Genomic DNA, 22,038 nt, shown 5'->3' with positions numbered 1-22,038 from the left:
GAGGATCACTTGAGACTGGGAGGTCAAGGCTGCAGTGAATTGTGATTGCACCACTGCCTTCCAGCCTGGGCAACAGAGCAAGACCCTATCTCAAAAATAAATAAATAAATAAATAAATAAATAAATAACAACAAAACAGGCATCATAAGAATGCTTAGTGGATGCCCATCTGTTAGATGTGCTATGCATACAGGCACGCCTCATCTTGCCATGCCTTGCTTTATTCTTTTTCTTCAGCAGCTGAAGATTTGTGGGACCCTGTGCTGAGCAAGTCCACTGGTGCTATTTTCCCAACAGCATGTATTCACTTTGTGTGCATCAGCTTTTTTTTTTTTTTTTTTTAGCAATAAAGTCTTTTTAAATTATGGCATGTACATTGATTTCTTGAGACATAATGTTATTGCACCCTTAGGAGACTACAGTATACTGCAAACATAACTTTTATATGCATTGGGAAACTCAACAATTTCCAATACTTGCTTTATTGCAGTAGTCTGGGCCCAAACCCACAATATCTTTGAGGTATATCTGTATATCCATTTGTCTGATCCTCCTAATCATCCTATGAAGTGCTATTAATTTTTTTCCAGATGAGGAAATTGACGTAATGTTATCAATTTGCCCAAGCTGGTAAGCAGCAGAGCCGGGACCCAAACCAAGAATGCCAGTCTCTGGGGACCATGCTCCACGAACTCTACTATACTGCCTCCTATGTCAGCTTTTTTTTTTTTTTCCTGAGACAGAGCTTCACTCTCGTTGTCCAGGCTGGAGTGCAATGGTGGGATCTCGGCTCACTGCAACCTCTGCCTCCCAGGTTCAAGTGATTCTCCTGCCTCCCAAGTAGCTGGGATTACAGGCATGCACTACCATGCCTGGCTAGTTCTGTATTTTTAGTAGAGATGGGGTGTCTCCATGTTGGTCACGCTAGTCTCGAACTCCTGATCTCAGGTGATCCATCTGCTTCAGCCTCCCAAAGTGCTGGGATTCAGGGTGTGAGCCACTGCGCCCAGCCTCCTATGTCAGCTTCTTAAAGTCCTGATGTACCACAAGAAAGCAGGGTGTGCGCTGGGATGCCTCACTGGCTCTGCACCAGGACGTCTGGTCATAAAATTCATCTAAGGTGCACCCAGCACCCAATCTTGGTTTCAAATACCATTCTCCAATAAAAGGAACCAGGATCCTTGGTGAAATGGCTGATTCTGGGTTGCAGCAGGGAACAGACAAGATGAGCCCAATGCAATTTGCAGTGCCAGAAAGTAAGGGAGTGCTCAAAAAGCAAAAGGACAGGGTACATCAGAAAGACACAGGAGTCAAATGAAAGAGCCCTCGATCCCCAAAGCTGCAAGGGCTTGAGCATCACGAATACTGGATTATAATTTAAAGTATACAATAAATATCCATGGTTCTATACAAATATAAGTTTAAAATAAAGACGCCAGGTGCGGTGGCTCACACCTGTAATCCCAGCACTTTGGGAGGCTGAGGCGGGAGGATCACCTGAGGTCAGGAGTTGGAGACCAGCCTGGCCAACATGGTGAAATCGTGTCTCTACTAAAAATACAAAAATTAGCCAGGCATGGTGGTGGGCACCTGTAACCCCAGTTACTTGAGGCTGAGGCAGGAGAATCGCTTGAGCCCAGGAGGCGGAGGTTGTAGTGAGCCGAGATTATGCCACTGTACTCCAGCCTGAGTGATGGAGCAAGACTGTCTCAAAAAAAAAAAAAAAGACAATTTCAAGTTTTAAAAAAAGTTGAACAAATAAATAAGGGAGAAGGGACAAATCTGTACAGATGGATCACAAATAGCATAACTATAACTCGCATGCCTTAAGTGTGGGTGGTACACAGTGACTGCTTTCCAAGAGTGCAGAAGAGCGGGTAGGGGAGCGACGTGATGGTAGAGAAACCTGAGAGGCAGTACCTTTCAGGTGATCAAGGTCAACATCATCAGTGATAAGTCATGCTGACGTGATGGAATGACAATGGCACTTCTGCGCTCTCCCTCCTAGTAACCTATAACTCCTGTCTTATGATGAGAAAAACTACAACTGAAAGGCATTGTTCAAAGTACCTAGCCATACTACTCGAAATTGTCAAGGTCATCAAAACCAAGGCAATTCTGAGAAACTGTCACAGCCCACAGGAACCTAAGGCGATGTGACAATGGAACATGATGTAATCTCCCAGATGGATTCTGGAACAGGAGGAGGGCATTAGGTAAAAGCTAAGGCCACTGGAATAAACCATGGACTTAATAATTATGTATCCATAGTGTACATCAGTGGCTAACAAATGTTCCAAAGTAATGTTAATAATTTTACTGATAAATAATAGGGAAAATGGGCCGGGCGTGATGGTTCCCGCCTGTAATCCCAGCACTCTGGGAGGCCAAGGTGGGTGGATCACGAGGTTGAGGGATTAAAACCATCCTGGACAACATGGTGAAACCCTGTCTCTACTAAAAATACAAAAATTAGCTAAGCGTGGTGCACATGCCTGAAATCCCAGCTACTCAGGAGGTTGAGGCAGGAGAATTGCTTGAACCCAGGAGGCGGAGGTTGTAGTGAGCCGAGATCGCGCCATTGCACTCCAGCCTGGAGACAGAGCGAGACTTCATCTCAAAATAGTAATAATAATAAGGGAAATGGGTGCCAGATACATGGAACTCTCTAATGTTCCTATAACTTTTCTGTGATCCAAAACTATTCTAAAATAAGAAGTTTATTGATTGCTTAAACACACACGTGCAAAAGGCCAAGGGAGATGCCAAAAACACAGCTGATAAAATTCGACATCCTTTCCTGATAAAATCTAGTAAGCCAGGAAGACAATGCTACTTCCTTAAACTTGTGATAAATAATATTTATCTGAAATCAACAGTCAGCATCAGGTTTGGGGGGGTTTTTTTTCTTTTTTTTAAGAGATGGAGTCTCACTCTGTTGCCCAGGTGGGAGTGCAGTGGTGTGATCACAGCTCACTGCTGCCTTGATCCCCTGGGCTCAAGCGATCCTCCTGCCTCAGCCTTCCAAGCAGCTGGGATTACAGGGGTGCGTCACCATGCCTGGCTAATTTAAATTTTTTTTTTTCTTTTTGTAGATACAGAGGTCTCCTATGTTGCCCAGGCTGGTCTTGAACTCCTGGCCTCAAGCAATCCTCCTGTCTTGGCCTCCCAAAGTGCTGAGACTACAGGCATGAGTGTGTAGTTACCATGGATGGTAATATCAGGTTTATGGTGAAATGTTGGAGGAAAATCCATAAAGGTGTTCACAGGCACCACTGTTCCTGATGATTCCTACTGCGATTATCCAGGAGCAATTCACTCAGCATTGAAAAGCTGGGTGAAAACCACTATTTCCGTTGGTTTTGCCCCAAATCTCTAATTAGTCCTTCATCGAGCAGGCTACATGTCTGCAGAAAGCTCTTCTCTCTGGTTCTCTGTCCAGCTTTCTGGCTGGATACCATGCTGGTTTTCTCCAAGTTCCCGTTCCTCAGTTACTCTAAGAAGCAAAATGAGCCATCCCTGCTTTAAGCCACAGGGTCCCACAGACTCTCACCCCCACCCCAGGAACCCCAGCTTCATTCCTGGATGCCTGGCTCTGCCGAATCTCAGGCGGACAGACTCTCTACACTCGCCTGCTCCCTGGCTCCCTCCCGCATGTCAGGTGGTGTAGACAGAGCGGGATGGCCAGGCACACAGGACCTGCCCTGCCAGCATCGGATAGCTCAGATAAGTTAGAACCGGCTCTGGGCTCAGGAATTCTCCACCCAAGACAGCCCTGGCTTTCCCAAAGGGCTCAGCTCAAATGCCCCAAGGCATGGCTGGCCAGGGTGCAGGACTCAGGGACTGCCCTCCTAGGGCGTGGGCATGCACATGGAATTTCCTGGCTGCTCTAATGATAGGCTGGGACCCATCTCCAACAGCCCAGTGCATGTGGGTGTGTGTGTGGGTGTGGTGGGTGTGTGGTGTGTGGTATGTATGATGTGGTGTGTGTGTATACCTGTGGTGCATGTGTGTGGTGTGGGTGTGTGTGTGGGTGTGGTGGGTGTGTGGTGTGTGGTATGTATGATGTGGTGTGTGTGTATACCTGTGGTGCATGTGTGTGGTGTGGGTGTGTGTGTGGGTGTGTTGGGTGTGTGGTGTGTAGTATGTATGATGTGGTATGTGTGTATACCTGTGGTGCATGTGTGTGGTGTGGGTGTGTGTGTGGGTGTGGTGGGTGTGTGGTGTGTAGTATGTATGATGTGGTGTGTGTGTATACCTGTGGTGCATGTGTGTGGTGCCGTGTGTGTGGGTGTGGTGGGTGAGTGGTGTGTAGGTGGATGTGGCATGCGATGTGTGGGATGTGCGGTGTGTGTGGTGTGTGTGGCATGCCATATGTATGTAGTGTGTGGTGTATGTGTGGTCTGTGTGTGGTATATGCTGTGTGTGGTATGTGGAGGGGATGTGTGGTGATGTGTATGTGTGGTGTATATGGTGCATGGGTGTGTGTGGGGTGTGTGTAGTGTGGGATGTGTGTGGTGTGTCTGGTTCATATGGTGTGGGCAGTGTGTATGTGTGGGGTGTGTGTTGCATCTGTTGTGCTGTGTGTGGTATGTGGCATGTGTGGTGTGTTTGTGGTGTGTATGGTGGGGGTGTGTGGCATGTGTGTTGCATGTGGCATGTGTGGTATGTGCTATGCAGCGTGTGTGTTGTGTGTGGTATATGTAGTGCGTATAGTATGTGTGGGGGTGTCGGATGTGTGTGTGGTATATGACGTGTGTGTGGTGTGTGTTATGTGTGTGTTGTGGGTTGTGTATGTGGTGTGTATGGTGTGGCATGTGTGTCATGTATGTGGTGTATGGTGTGTGCATGGCATCCGGGGCATATTTACGGTGGTGGGAGACCCTCAGGCCACATCCCCTCTCCCCAGCCCATCTGCACTTGAGCGGCGCTGGGCACACAGAATCACAACTTGCCCCATCTGGCCGAACAGCAAGAAAAGCACCAAGACCTTGAACGAGAAGGAGCACAGCTGGGCAAGCCCTTCACCCACAAGGGACTGATGGGGACAGGAGGCTGCAGTTGAGGACTGTTGCCTGTGACAGGAGCGTCCAGAAAAGCCCGGGCCTGCAGAGGGTCTCCGGCGGGTCCCAGCTGGGGAGGGGACAGTGCCATATGGTCCTGGTTACACCACACAGATCCTCTCCCTTTCCCATGATTCTCACGACCCCCTGGAAACGAAAGAGCCCCAAATGCCCCACTCACAGCTTGGAGAAAAAGAACCTAACTTCAATTAAGGCCCCAGGCTGTCAAACACATTGAGTTATTAATCTCCTTGTGGCAAATGTGAGCTGGGACCCGCTTACACAGCCAATGGAGCATGCTCTAAATTAGCGTTTGCAGGTAATGGATCCGGCTGTGAGCCCCCACGCCAGCTGGCTACAAGCTGGTTACACCACTAACATAACAGGAGGCAGAAAAACGGACGGCCTGATTGGGCATGCTGTTAGCGCCCGATTTACCCAACGTGGACGACTTATTGGTTTAACACAATTTACTACACCCCAATTGCGGAAAATGATTTTCACTTCCTCTGAACCCTCGCTCCTAGGTGCCGCACGGGGGAGGAGTCTTCGTAAATGCCATCCACTCACCTTTTTAACATGCCCTCAAGATTTTATAACAAATCATAGATAATAAAACAAACAAACAAAAAAGATGAGGCTTAGAACTGGGGCTCCGGGCCAGCATCTCTTGAGTCCTGGGCTGGGTAGTATGCACACCTCGAGAAAACCAGCCCCACTCTTACCCCTAGTCCTGAACTGGAGAGCTCCCTGCCTTTCTGCCTGGTGTCCCTGTGCAGGGCTGAGGTCTTAGGGACGCCCACCTTGTTCGCAGGGTGCTATTAACATATATAAAAGAGCAGCTGGCTTCCTTTGAACCCAGTGAGTCAGCGATTGGCACAGCAGTAAATAGCCGCCCCCCCTCCAAGCCTTCCCTGACAGCAGTTGAGCCTGTGTTCAAAGGGCCACACCCCAGGCAACCAAAAACACTGGCTTTAGAAGAGATTTTTGTTCCCCGACTAGTTAAGAATTCGCAAGTTCCCAGTGACACAGAAGATGCCAGAAAAATGGCTTAAAACCTTTTCTTCTCTTTTCCATCCATTTATCGAACCCACCCACACGTTTCCGGACACCCATGGTAGGTCAGACACCATGCAGATAAATGAGACGTGGTCCCCAAGAAGGCGCCTCCAGGCTCTCCAGGACAAGGACCACAACACTGCGTCACCGCGTGATCCTGCCCTGGAGAGGGAGATCAAGGTGGAAGAAGTGTCAGCCCACCTTCCTGGCTGCAGATGGCCCCAGGGGCTTCAGCCTGGGCACCAGCAATCGGAGGCACCCTCCTCAAATCTGGCCAGGGATACCCCATGATGTGACACTTTTCCCAGGCACCCATCTTCCCACCACCTTCAGAGGGGGTGACCCTTCTCTCCCCACTCGGTCCCCTCAGGAACAGACTCCATCTCTCATTCTTGCTTTCTCAGTCCCCATTCCCACCCCCTGCTCTAAGCTCTCAGGGGCCCACAGATCGGACAGCTTCCCCGGCAGGCACTGTTTCCCCTGTATGTCCTGTGGTCAGCCTCAGGTGAGCGCGCACGGCAGGTGCACAGCATGAGCACAGCAGGCACACACGCTGACCCAATGCCACTAGTACCCTGCGGGTGGCTGCTCCCAGCTGAGAGCTTCCTGGCACACTCAACTGTAGCCTCTGGCTTCGAGATCATCTCTCCATGAGCCACCCTGGTCCACACAGGAGGCAGCAGCAAGGCCAACCCGGGGTCTTGGGATGGGGGTGGAGAGAGGGTTTGCAGACAGGTGAGATCTCCCCAGAGCTCACCTTCACAACACCCTGCTCCCAACAGCAGCCAAGTGTACTGTGTAGACTCTGTGTGGATCCCGACTTGAACAAACGAATGCTAAAAAGAGTTCAGCATCAATATGGACTAGATATTCACGACATCAAGTAGTTACAGTTCATTCGTGATAGTGGATGTGATATTGGTATGGTGGTTATGTAAAAGTAAAAAAAAAAGTTCTCATCAACTGAAACACCTACCGAAGTATTTACAAATACCATGACATGATGTCTAGGATTTGGCTTTAAAATGCTCTACAAACAAAACTAAACACAAAAATCTGATGGGGACTTCGGAGTTCATTATACTTTCCTATTATTTTGAATATAGAAATTTCTTGTTAAAAAAAAAAAAAAAGAGAGAGAGACCTCCATTGCCTGGAAGCCAGGAGGGCTAAGGAGCAGGGGGTATTTCAGGGCCCCCGGCCCCTGACCCAAAGCCCATGCAGCTTACGAGGCCCTGTCTCCAGGCTGGGCAGGGTCAGGCTCTGGGACGCTGTGGGGAGGAAGGCTCTGGGTCCCTCCTAGGAACCATCTGGACGGCAGGGCTCCACACGGGGCTCAGCTATTCCTGCCCCAATTTCTCAGTTATTTTTATTTGAAGCATCAGCTATGATTCAACTCAAGGCAGGGCGGGTTTCCAGGGCAGTGCCAATCTGAGGGCCCCACTGTCCAGCGCACCTTGCCAGGGGAGCCCCCCAGCACACTTCCCATCCCAGATCCTTGGAGGGTGCGGGGGTCCTGGGAATGCCGGGCCACAGACGCTGCACTGCAGCAGGAGACCGCACAGAAGCCAGTGCTGGGGTAGCTCTGCCAGCCCTTCCCAACCTCCCCAGCTGACAGAGCTGGGCTTTTGATGAACGTGTGTTACATGCCCCCTCCTGGGGTGCCAAGCATCCAGGCAAGGCCATTTCAACCTCCTCCTGGGTAGGGTAAGGAAAGGGGCACACAGCTGACTGCTCAGAACTCCTTCCAGGGTGAGACTTTAGAAAGACACCCATCCCCCAAGCACAGCTACAGTGAACGAAAGCGTCCAAGCAGCCCCAGCGCGCTCCATCCGACCTCGGCCCTGCACTCCACTGATGAAGCAGGGAGGTCAGGAGGGCTGGGAGGGTGATATGGAGCCAGCACCCCAAGGGCCAGGGCCCTGCCAGAGAGTAGGCCCTGAGGACATCTAGGGGGGACTTGGGCTCTGCAAAGGGGGAAGGGACACCAGAAACCAACTTTCACAAGGACAGGCAGGAAAGGCAGGCCTGGGGTGGGGACAGGGTAATGGCAGCCTCTTCAGAGTCACCTCCCCAGAGCTTCCAGGCGGCACCAACACTGGTGGGAGGTCCCGGACTGGGGGCCTCTTGCCCCAGGGGACACAGGTGGGAAGGGAGCCACTGAGCACTGAGGCAGTTTGGGTCTGACCCAAAGGCTTCCTCGTACCATGGGTGGCAGCACACTGACCCCTGGGTCCTGGAGCGGGGCTGAGCTGGCCAGGCCACACCTGCCACGGCTGGGCAGCCGCGGGAAGCTCCCTGGGTGGCACCAGCTCACTGCAGGCCTAACAGGAGCGGAAGGCCGATGGAGCTCTGCAGAGCTCTTTATGGGCCGTTGAACCATCCCTCGACCCAGTCGCCTGAGCACAGCAGACACAATGGCAATGTTTACACATAAAAATGGCAAGCTGTTTTACTGGAGGCTTTCAGAGTCACGAGAGCGGCAATTTGGTCAAGTTTCCTGCAAATGGCAGAAACCAAGTCCGAGAGTAGAATGGTAGAGCACTAAACCACCCTGAAGAGTCACTGAAGACCGTTATATCAAACACTGCCAAGAGTCAGAAGAAAAATAATCCTTGCCTGTGATCCTGAAGCCCTGTTCGTAATCGCCATTCGAGGTGTATGTGCCGCTGTGGCGTCTCATCTGTTACTCACTCGGGGAACATAAATTACTGGTTTTTACCTTTTAATCTTTACACGGAGAAACATGGTGGCTTACCTTTCCAACTCATATTCTTTCATTCCCACTTTTACAGCTTTCATTACCTGGAGGACAGATATTAAGCAAAGACATTTGTATCAAGCAGATCAGTAACACAGTGTGATAAATAACACGCAGCACTTCTTCAAAAGCACCTCTTCTTTAACAAAAGAAAAAAGGAACGATATGTGCACGCAGTGCTACAGTCATGTGACAAATTAGAACTTTTTAAAAGCTCCATAATCCACACGGTTTATTTAAACTGCAACGAAGCACTTCCATTTGGAAGCCGATAAATGCCAAGGCTCAAGTTAGGGCTCAGAAGCCACCAGCAGCCCAAGGACAGTGAGGATTTAACCATGAGGCGCTTGGTGAATAGTTAATGCTATGAAAGCGATGATGATCACTAAAAGGACTCCTTTGTTTAACTTTCGTAAGACATGGAGAACATTAACTCGTACAAGAGAGTACGCTGCCCATCAATTACCTTTGTCTGTTTCCTAACACAAAACTGCAACGTTCCCGAGCAGACGCTGGGCCATATTCATCTTTCAAGACATGTGTTTCCTTATTTGGTCTCATTCCTCCAGTAAAGTGGGAAGGTATGGAAGAGTGGGAAGGTTTGGAAGAAGTTTTCAGAAAATGGATGATGGTAACAAGTGTGCCTGAACCATAGTTAAGGACAAAGGATTCTTTAAAATGAGCCGAGAACTGCTGGGATATCAGGAAGGAGCACCCTACCCTCCCAGATTTGGGACTTTTTGTTGGACAATTTCCTGAGGATTAGTGTCCATGACAGCCATGATGGGCAGGTGCCCTAAGCTGAGGAACTGGGGCAGAGCCTCTCCTGTCCCTGCCCTGTGTCCACCAGGGAACAGAAAAGGGAACCATCCCTGTGTAAAACTTCCTACCTCTTGTGTGACCTTTGGGGATTAGAGCCCACCCGAAAACCCTTCATCCTCACTGGGTTCTCTCACCCCACACAGCAACACCACGCTTCCCACTCAGCCAGACCCAGTGCTTACCTCACAGTGGGCCTCACTGGAGATTTTATTGGTGTAGCGCAGAACCTCCAGCTCCATGTCCGTCTTAAACACTCGGCTTCAGAGACAGAAAAAGAAAGCAGCACGTCAGTGACTTTCAACTTTCAAGAGGCGCAGGCTGGAGCCCTCCAGGGAGACCTCAGGGCTCGCCACACCCTGCAGAGCCAGGAAGGGGTGCTGTGTGAGGCCTGCTGGCAACCACTCGGGGCCAGAGTGGGGCCACCAAGGCCCAGAAGTGACAAGATGCATAGAAGAGTCTAGAAGAAAACCTCTAGCGGGGAGCAGAGCTGCTGTCCACTTGTTTTAACACCAGCCGGCAGGCAGGCTGTTTCCAGGGATAAGATCTGGAAGCTGCTATGGGTGGGGAAGAAGCCCAGTTGCTGCAGCCTGCCATAGGCTGCTCCCTCAGTCTCAGTTTCCCCATGCATGGAAAGGGGATGAAATCTACATGGCAGGGCTGTTGGGCCATAATCCTAAGCCTGCCACCTTCCGAGGCTCTACCCTGTTGGCTGAAGAGGCCTCGTTTCCTCCCCACCCTCACCCACCTGCCCACAGGTGGGAGACAGGGTCAGATGAGGGGACCGAAGCCATTCCAGCTCCGTGTGTGCAGGTACAAATGTGGGAACAGCTGGTCTGCAGACAGGCAGGAGACAAGGAGTAGATGAGAAGGAGGCAGCCACAGATGAGAGAGTGGTGGTCTATGTGCGCAGGGGAGTCACAACCGGGGGACCCTGCTGTCCCTTCCCAGCTGGGCTGTGCCTCCCGCAACTGGACTCCTGGGGCTCCCAGGTCCTCCCAACAAACTGGAGTTAATTTGCCCAAATGTGGTTAGGTTTCTGGTGGTCGCAATCAAGCTCATCTGCAAGTAAGACCCACAGAGAGGAGCTGGATAAGTATTCATTTTCTACCTCCAACCATTGAAAATAACCCTGGATCTGTGGGCACCGAAAGGGCAGCCATGCTCCAGTATTCAGAGTACGGGCCCGGAAGATAGGCTCTGGGCTCCAGTCCAGCTCTGCCCCTTCCCAGTGGTGTGGCTGAGAGCCCTACTCTGTGCCCCGATTTCCCCATCTGAAAAACGGAGATATGAACATTGTTTTCATTGTACGTTTGCAGTGAGAATGGAGTTGGTGTTTTTACAGCACTAAGGACAGTGCTCGACACACAGTAAGTGCTGGGTACGCTTGTTCTGGAAACCAAGTGAAATGAAGAGCCTGCAGACACCACCTCATCCACACCTCCCACCCCAAAGCCAGGCGGAGTGCTCTGATGTCCTTAGGTAGGATGTCTTAATTCTCATCAAAACATTACCCCCCAGTATTCACGACACGCCTACGAAGCTAGAGAAATCTCAGCAGACAAATATAGCCTCTCTTCATTTTAAATTGCCATTTACTGGGGATCCACTCCATGCTAGGTCCTGTAAGTTGCAGTGGATGCTGGGTGCACTGCCCAACTCATTCCCTGGGGCCACACCCCTTGACTGATCTCCTTGATTCAATGGAGGGAACGAAGATTCAGCTCCCTTGCTTCAACTGCGGACATCTCTGGGAGCCACTCCAGTGCCAAAGGTCCCCATGGGATCAGCCAAGATGCCCTTGTGACAGTATCACAGCCCAAGCCTGCTCCCTCACTCCACCACATGCGCTGATCCCGAGAGCACTTCTCAATATGCTTCCTGCCTACTCGGCTCAGAGACTCAGCTTCTCATGGAACCAGCCTGGAACGGGTACCACGTTCCCATTTCACAGATGGCCACATAGCTGAAACAATGTCAAAGGGCACTGACCCGCTGTGTCACACTCACCCCCTATTCGTTGCACTCCGTGCAAAAATAATAGAACTTCACAGCCAGACAAACTACTAAGCAAATACAGAAATAAACTAGTCCTTTTCGGACTTTCGAAAACTCGGAAGTGGGGGAAGTACTTAAGGATGTACTCCAGCAGAGACAGAAGGGTAGAAGAGTGGGGAGGGAGGGACAGGGAGAAAGCACAAGCCAATAGAGAAAGAGGTGATATAATGGGATATTTTTAAAAACTAGAGTCAATCCAAAAGTATAATCAGATGCTGGACAGCAAGCCTAGAAAGCAATCAGTAGAAATGAGAACTCAAAATATGTGGATGAGAAAAACATCCACAAAAAGAATGGCATGGATTCCTTTCTGCAGATAAAGTCAATAGGAAGCTTAAAGTTCTCAGTGATATGGTGAAGAAGATATATGCTTCTTCTCTCTATAAGAAAAAAGAAAGGCAAATTAAAACTCTAGGAAAAACAAAACAAATATATGTATTATGAGGGCTGCATTTATTCACATGGTACCAAAGTAACACCAGGCAGATGACTTTGCAGGTCAAGGGGGAAAATGTAACCCAGTGATTAGTCTTAGCATCACGGATTGTGGGTCAGCTAAATATTATTTGTCTGAATGTCGTGCAATAAGAAGTACACATCACCTGGGATGTATTCCTGCAACTTCCATGGCTTTAGATCTAACTTCCAGTTTGCAAGAAATATGGGGATAGAGGAACAAGCTAACTGCCACCACAAGGGAACGACCATACAAATCCAGAACTGGGATGCTGTGGTACAGCCCAGTCTTTCAGTATCTGGGGAAAAACCATCACAATACCCAGATAAGAGATGGGAACTATACTGGCTACATCTGGGATATTTTAAAAAGAACTGGAGGAATTCTTGTTTATGTGAACTTTCTAATTTTCAACAATACACATGCGCTGCTTTTGTTCTAATGAAAAAAAATTTTAATTAAAAAAATAAAGAAAATCATTCTTTAAACAGAGAATAAAATACGAAGTGATTTTGTACAACTGATGGTTATATAAGAAAAACAATCTGTATGCTCTTAATGCTAGGAGCCTCCTCTTGAGAGAGGCCCTGGGCTTGTGACATGTGACCCAAGAGAAGGCACTCCTGCCCTGATATATTCCTTAGCTCTGCAGAGACCATGGTCATAGTGATCATGGAAACACAGTTTTATTTATTTATTTTACCTTTTAGAGTTAATGTCTCCCCCAAAACAGGTAAGATTTACTGCTCACATGAATGCAATGGAAATGTTACATACCCTAACAAGGAAACAGCCACAGAAGTCAGGTGAAGACAGGAGTCGGAGAAAAGATGTGCAGAGAGAGCAGGGCCCCACCTGTGCAGCCTCAGCTCACCCAGGGCAAAGGCAAGATGGGGTGGAAAGTTTATGGAGCAAGAACTAAAGGAGGCTCAAGTGTGTATGACAAGAAGGCAAATGGAACCTGTGGAAGAACCAGCAATAATCATATGATTAAAAGACAGGTGGGGGCAACAGAAATAGTCCAAAAAATTCACTTTGGGGAGGGCTGGGGTGGAGGGAGATGGGCTGGCAGGAGTCGCTGGTTTCATGAAAACCTAGCTTTCCTGTAGTGATTTTGTACTAGTGGCTTTTTAAACCAAGGGCACACATTGCTTTGATAACACTGTAAAAACCTTAATGAGCTGCTGTCCATAACGGTAAATGTCCATTCATTCATTTCACATCACTAATAAGTACGTGCTGGCTGGATGTACCAGGCACGAGTGATGGAGTGGAGTGAAAGGGCCACGTCCTCCCCTGATGGAGCACAGAGACTTTGGAAGGAGGAACGCAGTGCGGGTAAACACACAATGATGGAGCAGAAAGAGGGCTGCTAAGGGCAGGAGCTGGGGTGCTATGGGAGGGAATGATGGGAGCAGCCTGAGCCCTTTTGGTTTGGGGCTGGCCACCCAGTCAGAGAGGTCTGTAATGCCGAGACCTGGAGAACGGAGGTGGGCAGCCCAGCTGAGTCCCTCTGCACAAAGGTCCCTTGTGCAAAGGCAGAGAGTTCCCGGTGCACCCCCTGGCCAGCCCCTTTCTCTTTACTAAAAATGACCCATCTGCAGCAAAGCTCCCAAATGCCCACCTGTGGCTCTCACAAAGGGATCAACTCAAACACCCTCAAGGTCAGCAAAGCTGGAGTGTCTGAGGATGTAGACCAGCACCCACCCCTCTGTCGAAGGGCACTTCTCCTGCATCTCCTCTTCCTCCTCCTCAGCCTGGCCAGGAGCCCACCTGAGCTGGCCTCCATCAAGGCAGCCTAGACAGAGGGCCAGAGGTAGGCAAGGATGGCAGGAAGGCGAGGGGCCCAGCAGCTCCCCCTATCCCCATCAGAGGCAGCGAGGCCTTGGGGACGTCACGGGAGCAGCCCACGCTAGCCTGCCGCTGACTCACACGGTCTCCATGACACCACACAGCTGGGACAGCCAGCCATTTGTCACTGGGAAATGAGGCAGGCATCCGGCAGCACAGCAACACCTTCCCGACACCACAGAACCTTCTGGGGAATGTGGAGAAAACAAACCCGTAAGCCCAGGGAGACGTTCTCGAATGAACGCCCTTCCTCTCTGGCGGCAGCAGCCCTGAAGCCTGACGGTGTGCTGTTAATCATCGTGAAGGTGCCTGTGATGCCGCTGCATGGCGGGTGCAGTCCCGTCTGGGACCAGAAAGCTTGCTCCTATCCCCAGAGGGCGAGAGTTCAGAGCCATGGGTGGGACTGGGGCCAGCAGCTCAGGCTCCCTAGATCTGAACCCATTCACGGTCCCTTGGGTGTCATTCCCACTGCCACTGTCCATGGCGCCAGCCCGGGGAACCCGCCATCAGCGAGCAGGTCTCTCTTCTCAAATGCAGTGACCATCACTAGGTGACAATACAGGTGAGGGCCAGGAGCCCCCACCCTCCAACTCCTTACTTTTTCCTGGAGCCACCTTCTGCCTCCGTTTGGCTTAGATCCCTGTCCTTCCCTGTGGCCACTACTCTTTCCAGCGCTGTAGACTCCTCGGCCCTGTGCCCACCATCCCCATGGGCTCAGCCTGTGACTGCTCCAGGAACACTGAGAGCTGCTGGGGAGGTCACGCAGCTGGCGATGGCCAAGCAAGCCCCAGTCACCAGCTTCACCCACCTCAGTGAGGCCCTAGCTCTGCTGTGAGCTGCAGGGGAACCCGCGAGAGGGCTACTCTCAACTTCCCACACCTTCTTAAGATTTCTACTCCCCACTTCTGCCCACCATGGGAGCCGCTGCAGATGAATGAATTCCACTCCTACTTCTTGGAGCGCACAGCAGCCAGCAGATGGGCCCACTCTCACCTCTCCTCCTCCAAACTCCCAGGACTCCCCAGCAGTCCTCTCCTCCCTCCCTTTCAAGAGAAGTTACGTCCTCTTTCCAAGTTCACACACCCACCTGGGGATCCCAGCTCCAACCTCCACCATGCACCCGCCCCTCCGGCAAGCAGCTCCATCGCCACCGAGATAACAGCTTCCTCTACAAGTGAAGAATCCTCCCCTCACTCGCCCCTTCTTCGCCTCCAGCCAGGCCTCCCCTACGCTGCCTGCCGGGCCCTACCAGTCCTTGCCTTGGGGAGGAGGGAGAGCAGCTTTGGCGTTCTATTTTGAACTTACTCCCCATCTCTTCCCCTCCCCTCTCCCCTTTCTGCTTCTCTCTTCAGCCCCCATCACACTGCCAGCCCTCCCCTTCCCTCCTCGCAGAAGATATGGTTCCCTCCGCCTCTCCCTGCTTTTCCTCTGCACTCACTTATAGGTCCTGGGCACCCTGGAGCTCAGCATGTGAGAACCCCCACCATACCCTCATCTCAATGCGGCTGCCATCTTCCTGCTGCTTCAGCAGGGACCCGGTCATCATCCTAGACGCCCTCTCCTATCGCATCCATCCATCGCTTCCCCATCCAACCCATGGCCAAGAGCTGCCATTGCCTTCCACAACCTCCCTTGGCACCCCCTATAATCTCCATCGGCCGCCCCCCCATTTCTCTCTATCTGGCCCCAGCCTCTCCAGCCTGGATAACCCCTGCAGTCTCCAGGCCTCCAGTCCACCTGCCCGGATAGCAGCTGGGGGTCTTTAGGAAATGCAAACCTCATCAGGCTTCCCTTCATGTCCAGTGGCCTCTAGGTGTCCTCAGGATGAAGGTAAACCTCTAGTAGAGCACAACTCACTGGTGCAGGTCATCTGCACCACCCACCCCACGCGCTCTCCCAGCCCCTCCCTCCTGGAACTGACTCCTGCCCCCAAACACACTTTTCTGGGGGTCAGGGACCACCCCCTTCTAGCCCCCACCCTGGGCTAAGTCCCTTCTCTGTGTTCCCTGAGTAGTACAGATGAATCTTCAGAGACCTCTAACACTTCCAATTCTTTTAATTTAAGTCTCTTCTGAAAGGCCATATATAGCCCTGGAGGACAGGGTCCCAGCACCAGCACAGACACGCAGTAACTATGTGTCATCAAAGCTACCTGGCCTTCCACCGAAGCCAGACAACAGCTCATTTCCAACAAGGAGAGCTGATGGCTTCATTTCAAAGAGAAAAGGAGGCCTCTCCACCCAACCCTCCCCACCCCATGGAAGCTTAGCCGGGCAGCATGAAATGTTGCCAAACCAGGCACAACAAGGCACAGCTTCCCCAGGCCTCAGCACTCCCCCAACCTCCCCCTGCCACTGCCTCAGCCAAGTCCCACGGGTAGGAAGAGCAGCCCAGGGTTGGCGCCAGGAGTCCACACCCCAGGCTCTCCACTCCGCCTCCCCTTGCAGCTGGGGCATCTTCCTACAGCGATGAACGGGAAGACGTCGTTATCTGCCAAAGGAGAAAGGACCACATCCTCCACGCAGCAGAAGCGATAAGCATCTCTGCCATCAAGGCCCAGAGGCCTGCTTGCTTTTCTTACTTTGAGGAAAGTGGCAAACTGGGCTTCTAGCTGGTTTACTCAGGATATTTTTTTGACTCAAAAAAAAAAAAAAATCAAACTGAACCAGGGCAAATTATTCTACAAAGGTACTTCTCTGATGAAACCAGCCTGCCTGGGCTTTGGCCTGGCCCAGTTGAATCTATGCTTAAATAGACGTCTGCTGTGTGCTGGCTTAACCAATTATCTATAGGGCACTGTGGGCCTGAAGTCTCGCCCAAGCGCCAGGCATAGAGGGCTGCGTCCCAGCCTGGCCCGGTTATCTCAGAGCACAAATGCCAGAAACTGTTTTTACGATGACTGCAGAAAAGAACAGCATTTTCCAGCATTCCGTGTGGTTTCTCCTCTTCAGGAGGAATGCACCACCGTGAATATGATGAGCCAGTTTCCGCTGTTGCTGAGCATGAGTGGGCAAGGTCAAAAGGGTGCCCCAGCCTCCATGGGTCCACCGGGACCTGGAGTGAGATAGGCATGGTCACACTCAGTCCCAGCCTTGTCTGCCCCGGCAGGGTGTGGGGTGGTTGTTATTAGTATGATCGACAAGGCTGACAGCCCCATGAGAGGACAAAGGCCCCCTCCTCCAGGAAACAACAGAGAACCATGACTCATGACAGGATGACAAAGACACCACCTAAGAAGTTTGGGCAGGCCAGGTATGGTGGCTCACGCCTGTAATCTTGACACTCTGGGAGGCCAAGGCTGGAGGATCACTTGAGCCCAGGAGTTTGAGGCCAGGCTGGGCAACACAGCGATAACCTGTCTCTATAAAACATTTAAAAATCAGCCAGGTATGGTGGTGTGCACTTGTAGTCTCAGCTACTCGGGAGGCTGAGGCGGGAGGATGACTTGAGTGAGCCTGGGAGTTCGAGGCTGCGGTGAGCCATGATTACACCACTGCACTCCAGCCTGGGCAAGAGAGCAAGACTTTGTCTCTAAAAAGAGAAGTTTGGGTAGAAGTCAGCTCAGGCTCTTTGGCAAGGAAAACATGTGCCAGGAGACATGGGCACTGCACAGCCTCACAGAGAGTCCCCAGCTCATGGCCATGCTATGGGCATCACCCTGCCTGGAGCACCACACCTAGAGCACCATGCCTGGAGGCTGCTCAGACAGACAGGGAGGCTGGGAGGCAAAGTCTCCTACCCCACGTGGGCCTGCTCTCCTGCTATAGACCTAAAATAACAAAAACTAGATGAGGCAAAGATACATTTGAGCAACCTTATATTTTTCCTTAAATATTCACAAGTCACAGAACTGCCTCTGAGCATTAAACCCTGAATTAAGACATCAATTAACTGAGGTCTAATATCCCACTGATTAAAATAGTAGTGAGACAAGGATGAAGGATTTCCAAAATCAGCCTCTAAGCATCAAAGTGCCACCGTGTTGAACAAAACTCATTTAAAGAGCCAGGAAATCCATCTCTCCTGGAGATGGATGTGCAGGGAATGGTTGGAGCCAGGTGGGCGGAAATTCAACACCACCGGACCGCCCCTCCGCCAACTATCCCTCCCATACTCCATGACCCAGTGATGCAAAGGATAAAATCCCACAAGGGGAAGGACAGAAAGAAAAGAGCTGGTTGGAATTACATATCCTCCAGGGGATCAATCAATAAGTCCTCTCAAAGAAACTAGAGCCATGAAGAAAATGATGGTTTAGCTCAGCTGTGCGCTGAGTGTGCCCGAAACCTAGGCAGGGGACGGGCAGACATGGGGCAGAGGTCTACCTCCACGCTGGACCAGGGCCTGGCTACGCCTCTCCTTCTGTCTGATGCTCCCACATCCATCTCCTGCCTCCTGGCGCACAGTGACTCAAGTTCTCACTCTCCCCTAGAAGTCCCACTTCCCACGTGGCTTTCTTGCTGGCGTAGGGTTAAATGCCTATTCATGAAGACACAAAGATGAGCAACGCTAGCTACTGGAATCCTTTTCACAGACGCACCGAGAATTTAGGTCATCATCTACGTATCTTTTCTAATTTGGGACACGTTACCCAGGACGTAGAATCCTGGGGCAGGTCTACCTGTGAACCAACCACAGCTTCCCATCTCCTATGCACACAGAGAGGCCGGGGAGCAGAAATAGACACTTTACCCACCGCCTGATTAATGCATGCAGGACACTTTCGTTCTGTGTAATTAACAGCTCTAAAACCGGTGAATGACTCAATTTAATACAGTCTTGCTTAAAACCAAGAAGGCACACGGCAATTGCTGACATGCCCGCTCTCCCCTGATACTTCCAGAGGTACTTAACTGAAACCCAAGGCACCGAGCTATCAGGCGGTATGAAAGCATCTCCTTTTATTTCTCACCTTGCCTTCAGATCAGTTTAATCATCTGCAAAACAGTAAAGCAGAACCACATCCTAAATTATGGAAGTAAGACGCCTGCTCTTTTTAAGTTTCAACTTTTGACCTTCACATTCAAACTGCACTACCCAGCACAAGAAAAGAAATTATCAGTTATGATCTCATGTTTGTGGGGAAGAGTATGATTATAAAGGAATTTACAGGAAATCAAAAAGGCGCTCCTTGAGAGAATAGAAAACAATAAAACAGTCACAGGCAGGAAATGAATGACAGCCGAACAAAAATGAGAAAGCGAGTCTGCCCGTGCTAGGAGAGGCTGCATGCTGCCTTCCAATCAGACAGGCTCCGGAGGAACCCCACGTCTCCAGCCAAGCTGCTGGCAGGAGCTGGGGTGCACATGGGTGGCAAGGAAGCCAAGCATCTGCCCCCTGGTCCTCCACCCTACTATACCCTGGCCCCAGAACCAGACCATTCCAAGGGTGCTGGACCGTGTGTTCAGTGGGACCAGCAGTGAGCTGGGAGGATGACTGACACTCAGGCAGACCCACTTCAAGAGTGCCCCCTCAGAGCTGCAAGGAGCAGTGCAAGAGCCTGGGACCAACAGTGTGGGCTCAACTGGCGTTTTCTTGGACAAGTCACTAACTTCCCTGCGCCTCAGTTTCCTCATCTGTAGCATGGGGATAACTAGAACACTGACCTAATACACCACAAATAAAATATCTTTACATACAGTGACATGCGTTAAGTGCTTAGCACAACACCTTGTACACACGGAGTCTCAACAGGTGACAGTCAGTGGTATTAAGATGTGCTTAATATTAAGCGAGCTACAGCCTGGCTAAGATGGTGAAACCCCATCTCTACTAAAAATACAAAAAGTAGCCAGGCGTGGCAGTGTGCACCTGTAGTCTTAGCCACTCAGGAGGCTGAGACATAAGAATCACTTGGAACTGGGAGGTGGAGGTTGCAGTGAGCCAAGATCATGCCACTGTACTCCAGCCTGGGCGACACAGCAAGACTCCATCTCAAAAATATATATATATTAAAAAAAAAAAAAAAAAAAAAGACATGCCAGTACTTGACTTAGACTCTCATTCAATCTTTGAGCCTACTTTGCAAGTGAGGAAACTGAAGGTGGGTCAATCTTCACGTCCGTACCGTGAGTGAGGTTTCACCATGTCCCCATTTTACAGATTAAGAAGCTGAGGCTCAGAAAAGTCAAGTGACTTCCTGACGGGGAGGAGCTGGGGCTACAATTCATATGTGCCCGAGTTGATTGTTTCCCGTTACCCCCATGACCCTCCACAGGGCCCAGAGAGAGGGGGTGGTGAAAGCATTCAGGCCATTCAAAAGATGCATCCCTGAGTCATAATCTAACATCATGTAAATAACGGACCTGCCCAACACCCCACAAAGAAGCCTTCCTCCAGTTACCCAGGGAGTGTGATGATCATGGCTACAGTGGACCCACCGAGAGTGACTGGGACCTGGGCTATTAAAACATACCCCTGAGAAGCAGGGACGATGTGACATTTCTAAAACAGTTCTACTGCCATCAACTGTCAAATAAGTCCTTTCTGCTGCTTGCTTTAATAACATTGGAGGTATCCTTACGAACACAGGCTCGACCTCAAAGCCTTGAAAATGTCACTAGAATTACAGCATGCTTCTTCCAAAGTGACAAATTAATGACTTATCCCTTAGGAGATGCGGGAGTGCAGGACCCAGCCGTGGTCTCCAAGGCACCCAAACTGTAAGCGACCTCAAGAGAATGTCCCATGTGGGGCAGTGTAAGTGGACATGGTCCATTCTAAGTACCCAGGATTTATTCTTCTGCCAAATGGGTGCTACAGACAGGATAGGCTCTCTGGTTTCTCTTTAGATTCTATAAGTCTTTCACCCTTTATGAACAGGTCAGGCATTTGTTACTTCATTTTATTGAGACAAGGTCTGGCTCTGTCACTCGAGCTGGAGTATGGTAGCACAATCATGGCGCACTACCGCCTCGACCTCCTGGGCTCAAGTGATCCTCCTGCCTTAGCCTCCCAAGAAGCTAGGACTACAGGAGTGTAACACCACGCTTGGCTAATTTTTAAATTTTGTTTTTGTAGAGATGGGATCTCTCTGTTACTCAGGCTGGTCTCAAACTCCTGGCCTCAAGTGATTCTCTCATGTTGGTCTCTCCAAGTGCAGGGATTACAGGCATGAGCCACCGGCTCAGCCTTGTTACTTTATAAAAACAAGAAGTGGCTGTAAACGTGAAGAACACCAGCCTCGTCCTCAGAGTGCGGCTGTGAGGGGCATGGGGGCCTCTAACCCTCCTGAGGGTCAGTGTTAGCACCAGTCAGCAGCCCTCAGTTCTCCATCTCGAGCTCAGCCCTCTCTCCCACTGGCCCTGCCTCAGACTCAGTATATTCCAAGTCCCAGATCTGCCCCTCCCAGTTGTCCCCATCTCAGTGACACATCGCCCAGCATCACCTTCAACTCTGTCCTTCACTCACGCATCACAACTGGTCCTTCCCAGGAGCTTTCCCTCTTGACTGTGACCTCACCGCTCAGATCAGTCCTGCCACCGCCCTCCACTGCCAGCTGGACCCCTGCAACAGCCTCCTCACTTACGTGCTGTGCCCACGCTTGTCCTACAACTGAGTGTCCAGTCTGAGGCCAAATGATTTTTTTTTTTTGAGACAGAGTCTTGCTCTGTTGCCAGGCACCAGGCTGGAGTGCAGTGGCGCGATCTTGGCTCACTGCAACCTCCGCCTCCCGGGTTCAAGCAATTCTGCTTCAGCCTCCCAAATAGCTGGGGCTACAGGCGGGCGCCATCACGCCCAGCTAATTTTTTTTGTATTTTTTAGTAGAGACGGGGTTTCACCATGTTGGCCAGGATGGTCTCAATCCCCTGACCTCATGATCCGCCTGCCTCGGCCTCCCAAAGTGCTGGGATTACAAGCGTGACCCACTGCGCCCGACCCAAAATGATTTTTTAAATGCAACCCAATCCTACCAGTCTCCTGCTTAAGCCCTTCAAAGGTTTCCTGTGTTTCCCATCCCTCTCAAGAAA

At 50.7% G+C, this 22,038-nt stretch overlaps 1 protein-coding gene across 1 annotated transcript in view; it reads right to left on the bottom strand.

Moving 5' to 3' along the window:
* PEPD (peptidase D) overlaps positions 1-22,038 on the bottom strand; it is a 126,813-nt gene that overhangs the window by 63,171 nt on the left and 41,604 nt on the right. The window contains exons 8-9 of the mRNA XM_032249123.1: positions 9,888-9,963; positions 8,881-8,927 (exon numbers count right to left, since the gene is read on the bottom strand). Of these exons, the coding sequence (XP_032105014.1) occupies positions 8,881-8,927; positions 9,888-9,963 (123 nt within the window). The remainder of the gene's footprint in view (positions 1-8,880; positions 8,928-9,887; positions 9,964-22,038) is intronic.

This window comes from Sapajus apella, unplaced genomic scaffold (genome assembly GCF_009761245.1).
Source record: "Sapajus apella isolate SASKATOON/1434 unplaced genomic scaffold, GSC_monkey_1.0 scaffold68, whole genome shotgun sequence".
In the NCBI taxonomy this organism is placed as follows: Eukaryota; Metazoa; Chordata; class Mammalia; order Primates; family Cebidae; genus Sapajus; species Sapajus apella.
This window is presented reverse-complemented; position numbering and strand designations above follow the sequence as displayed.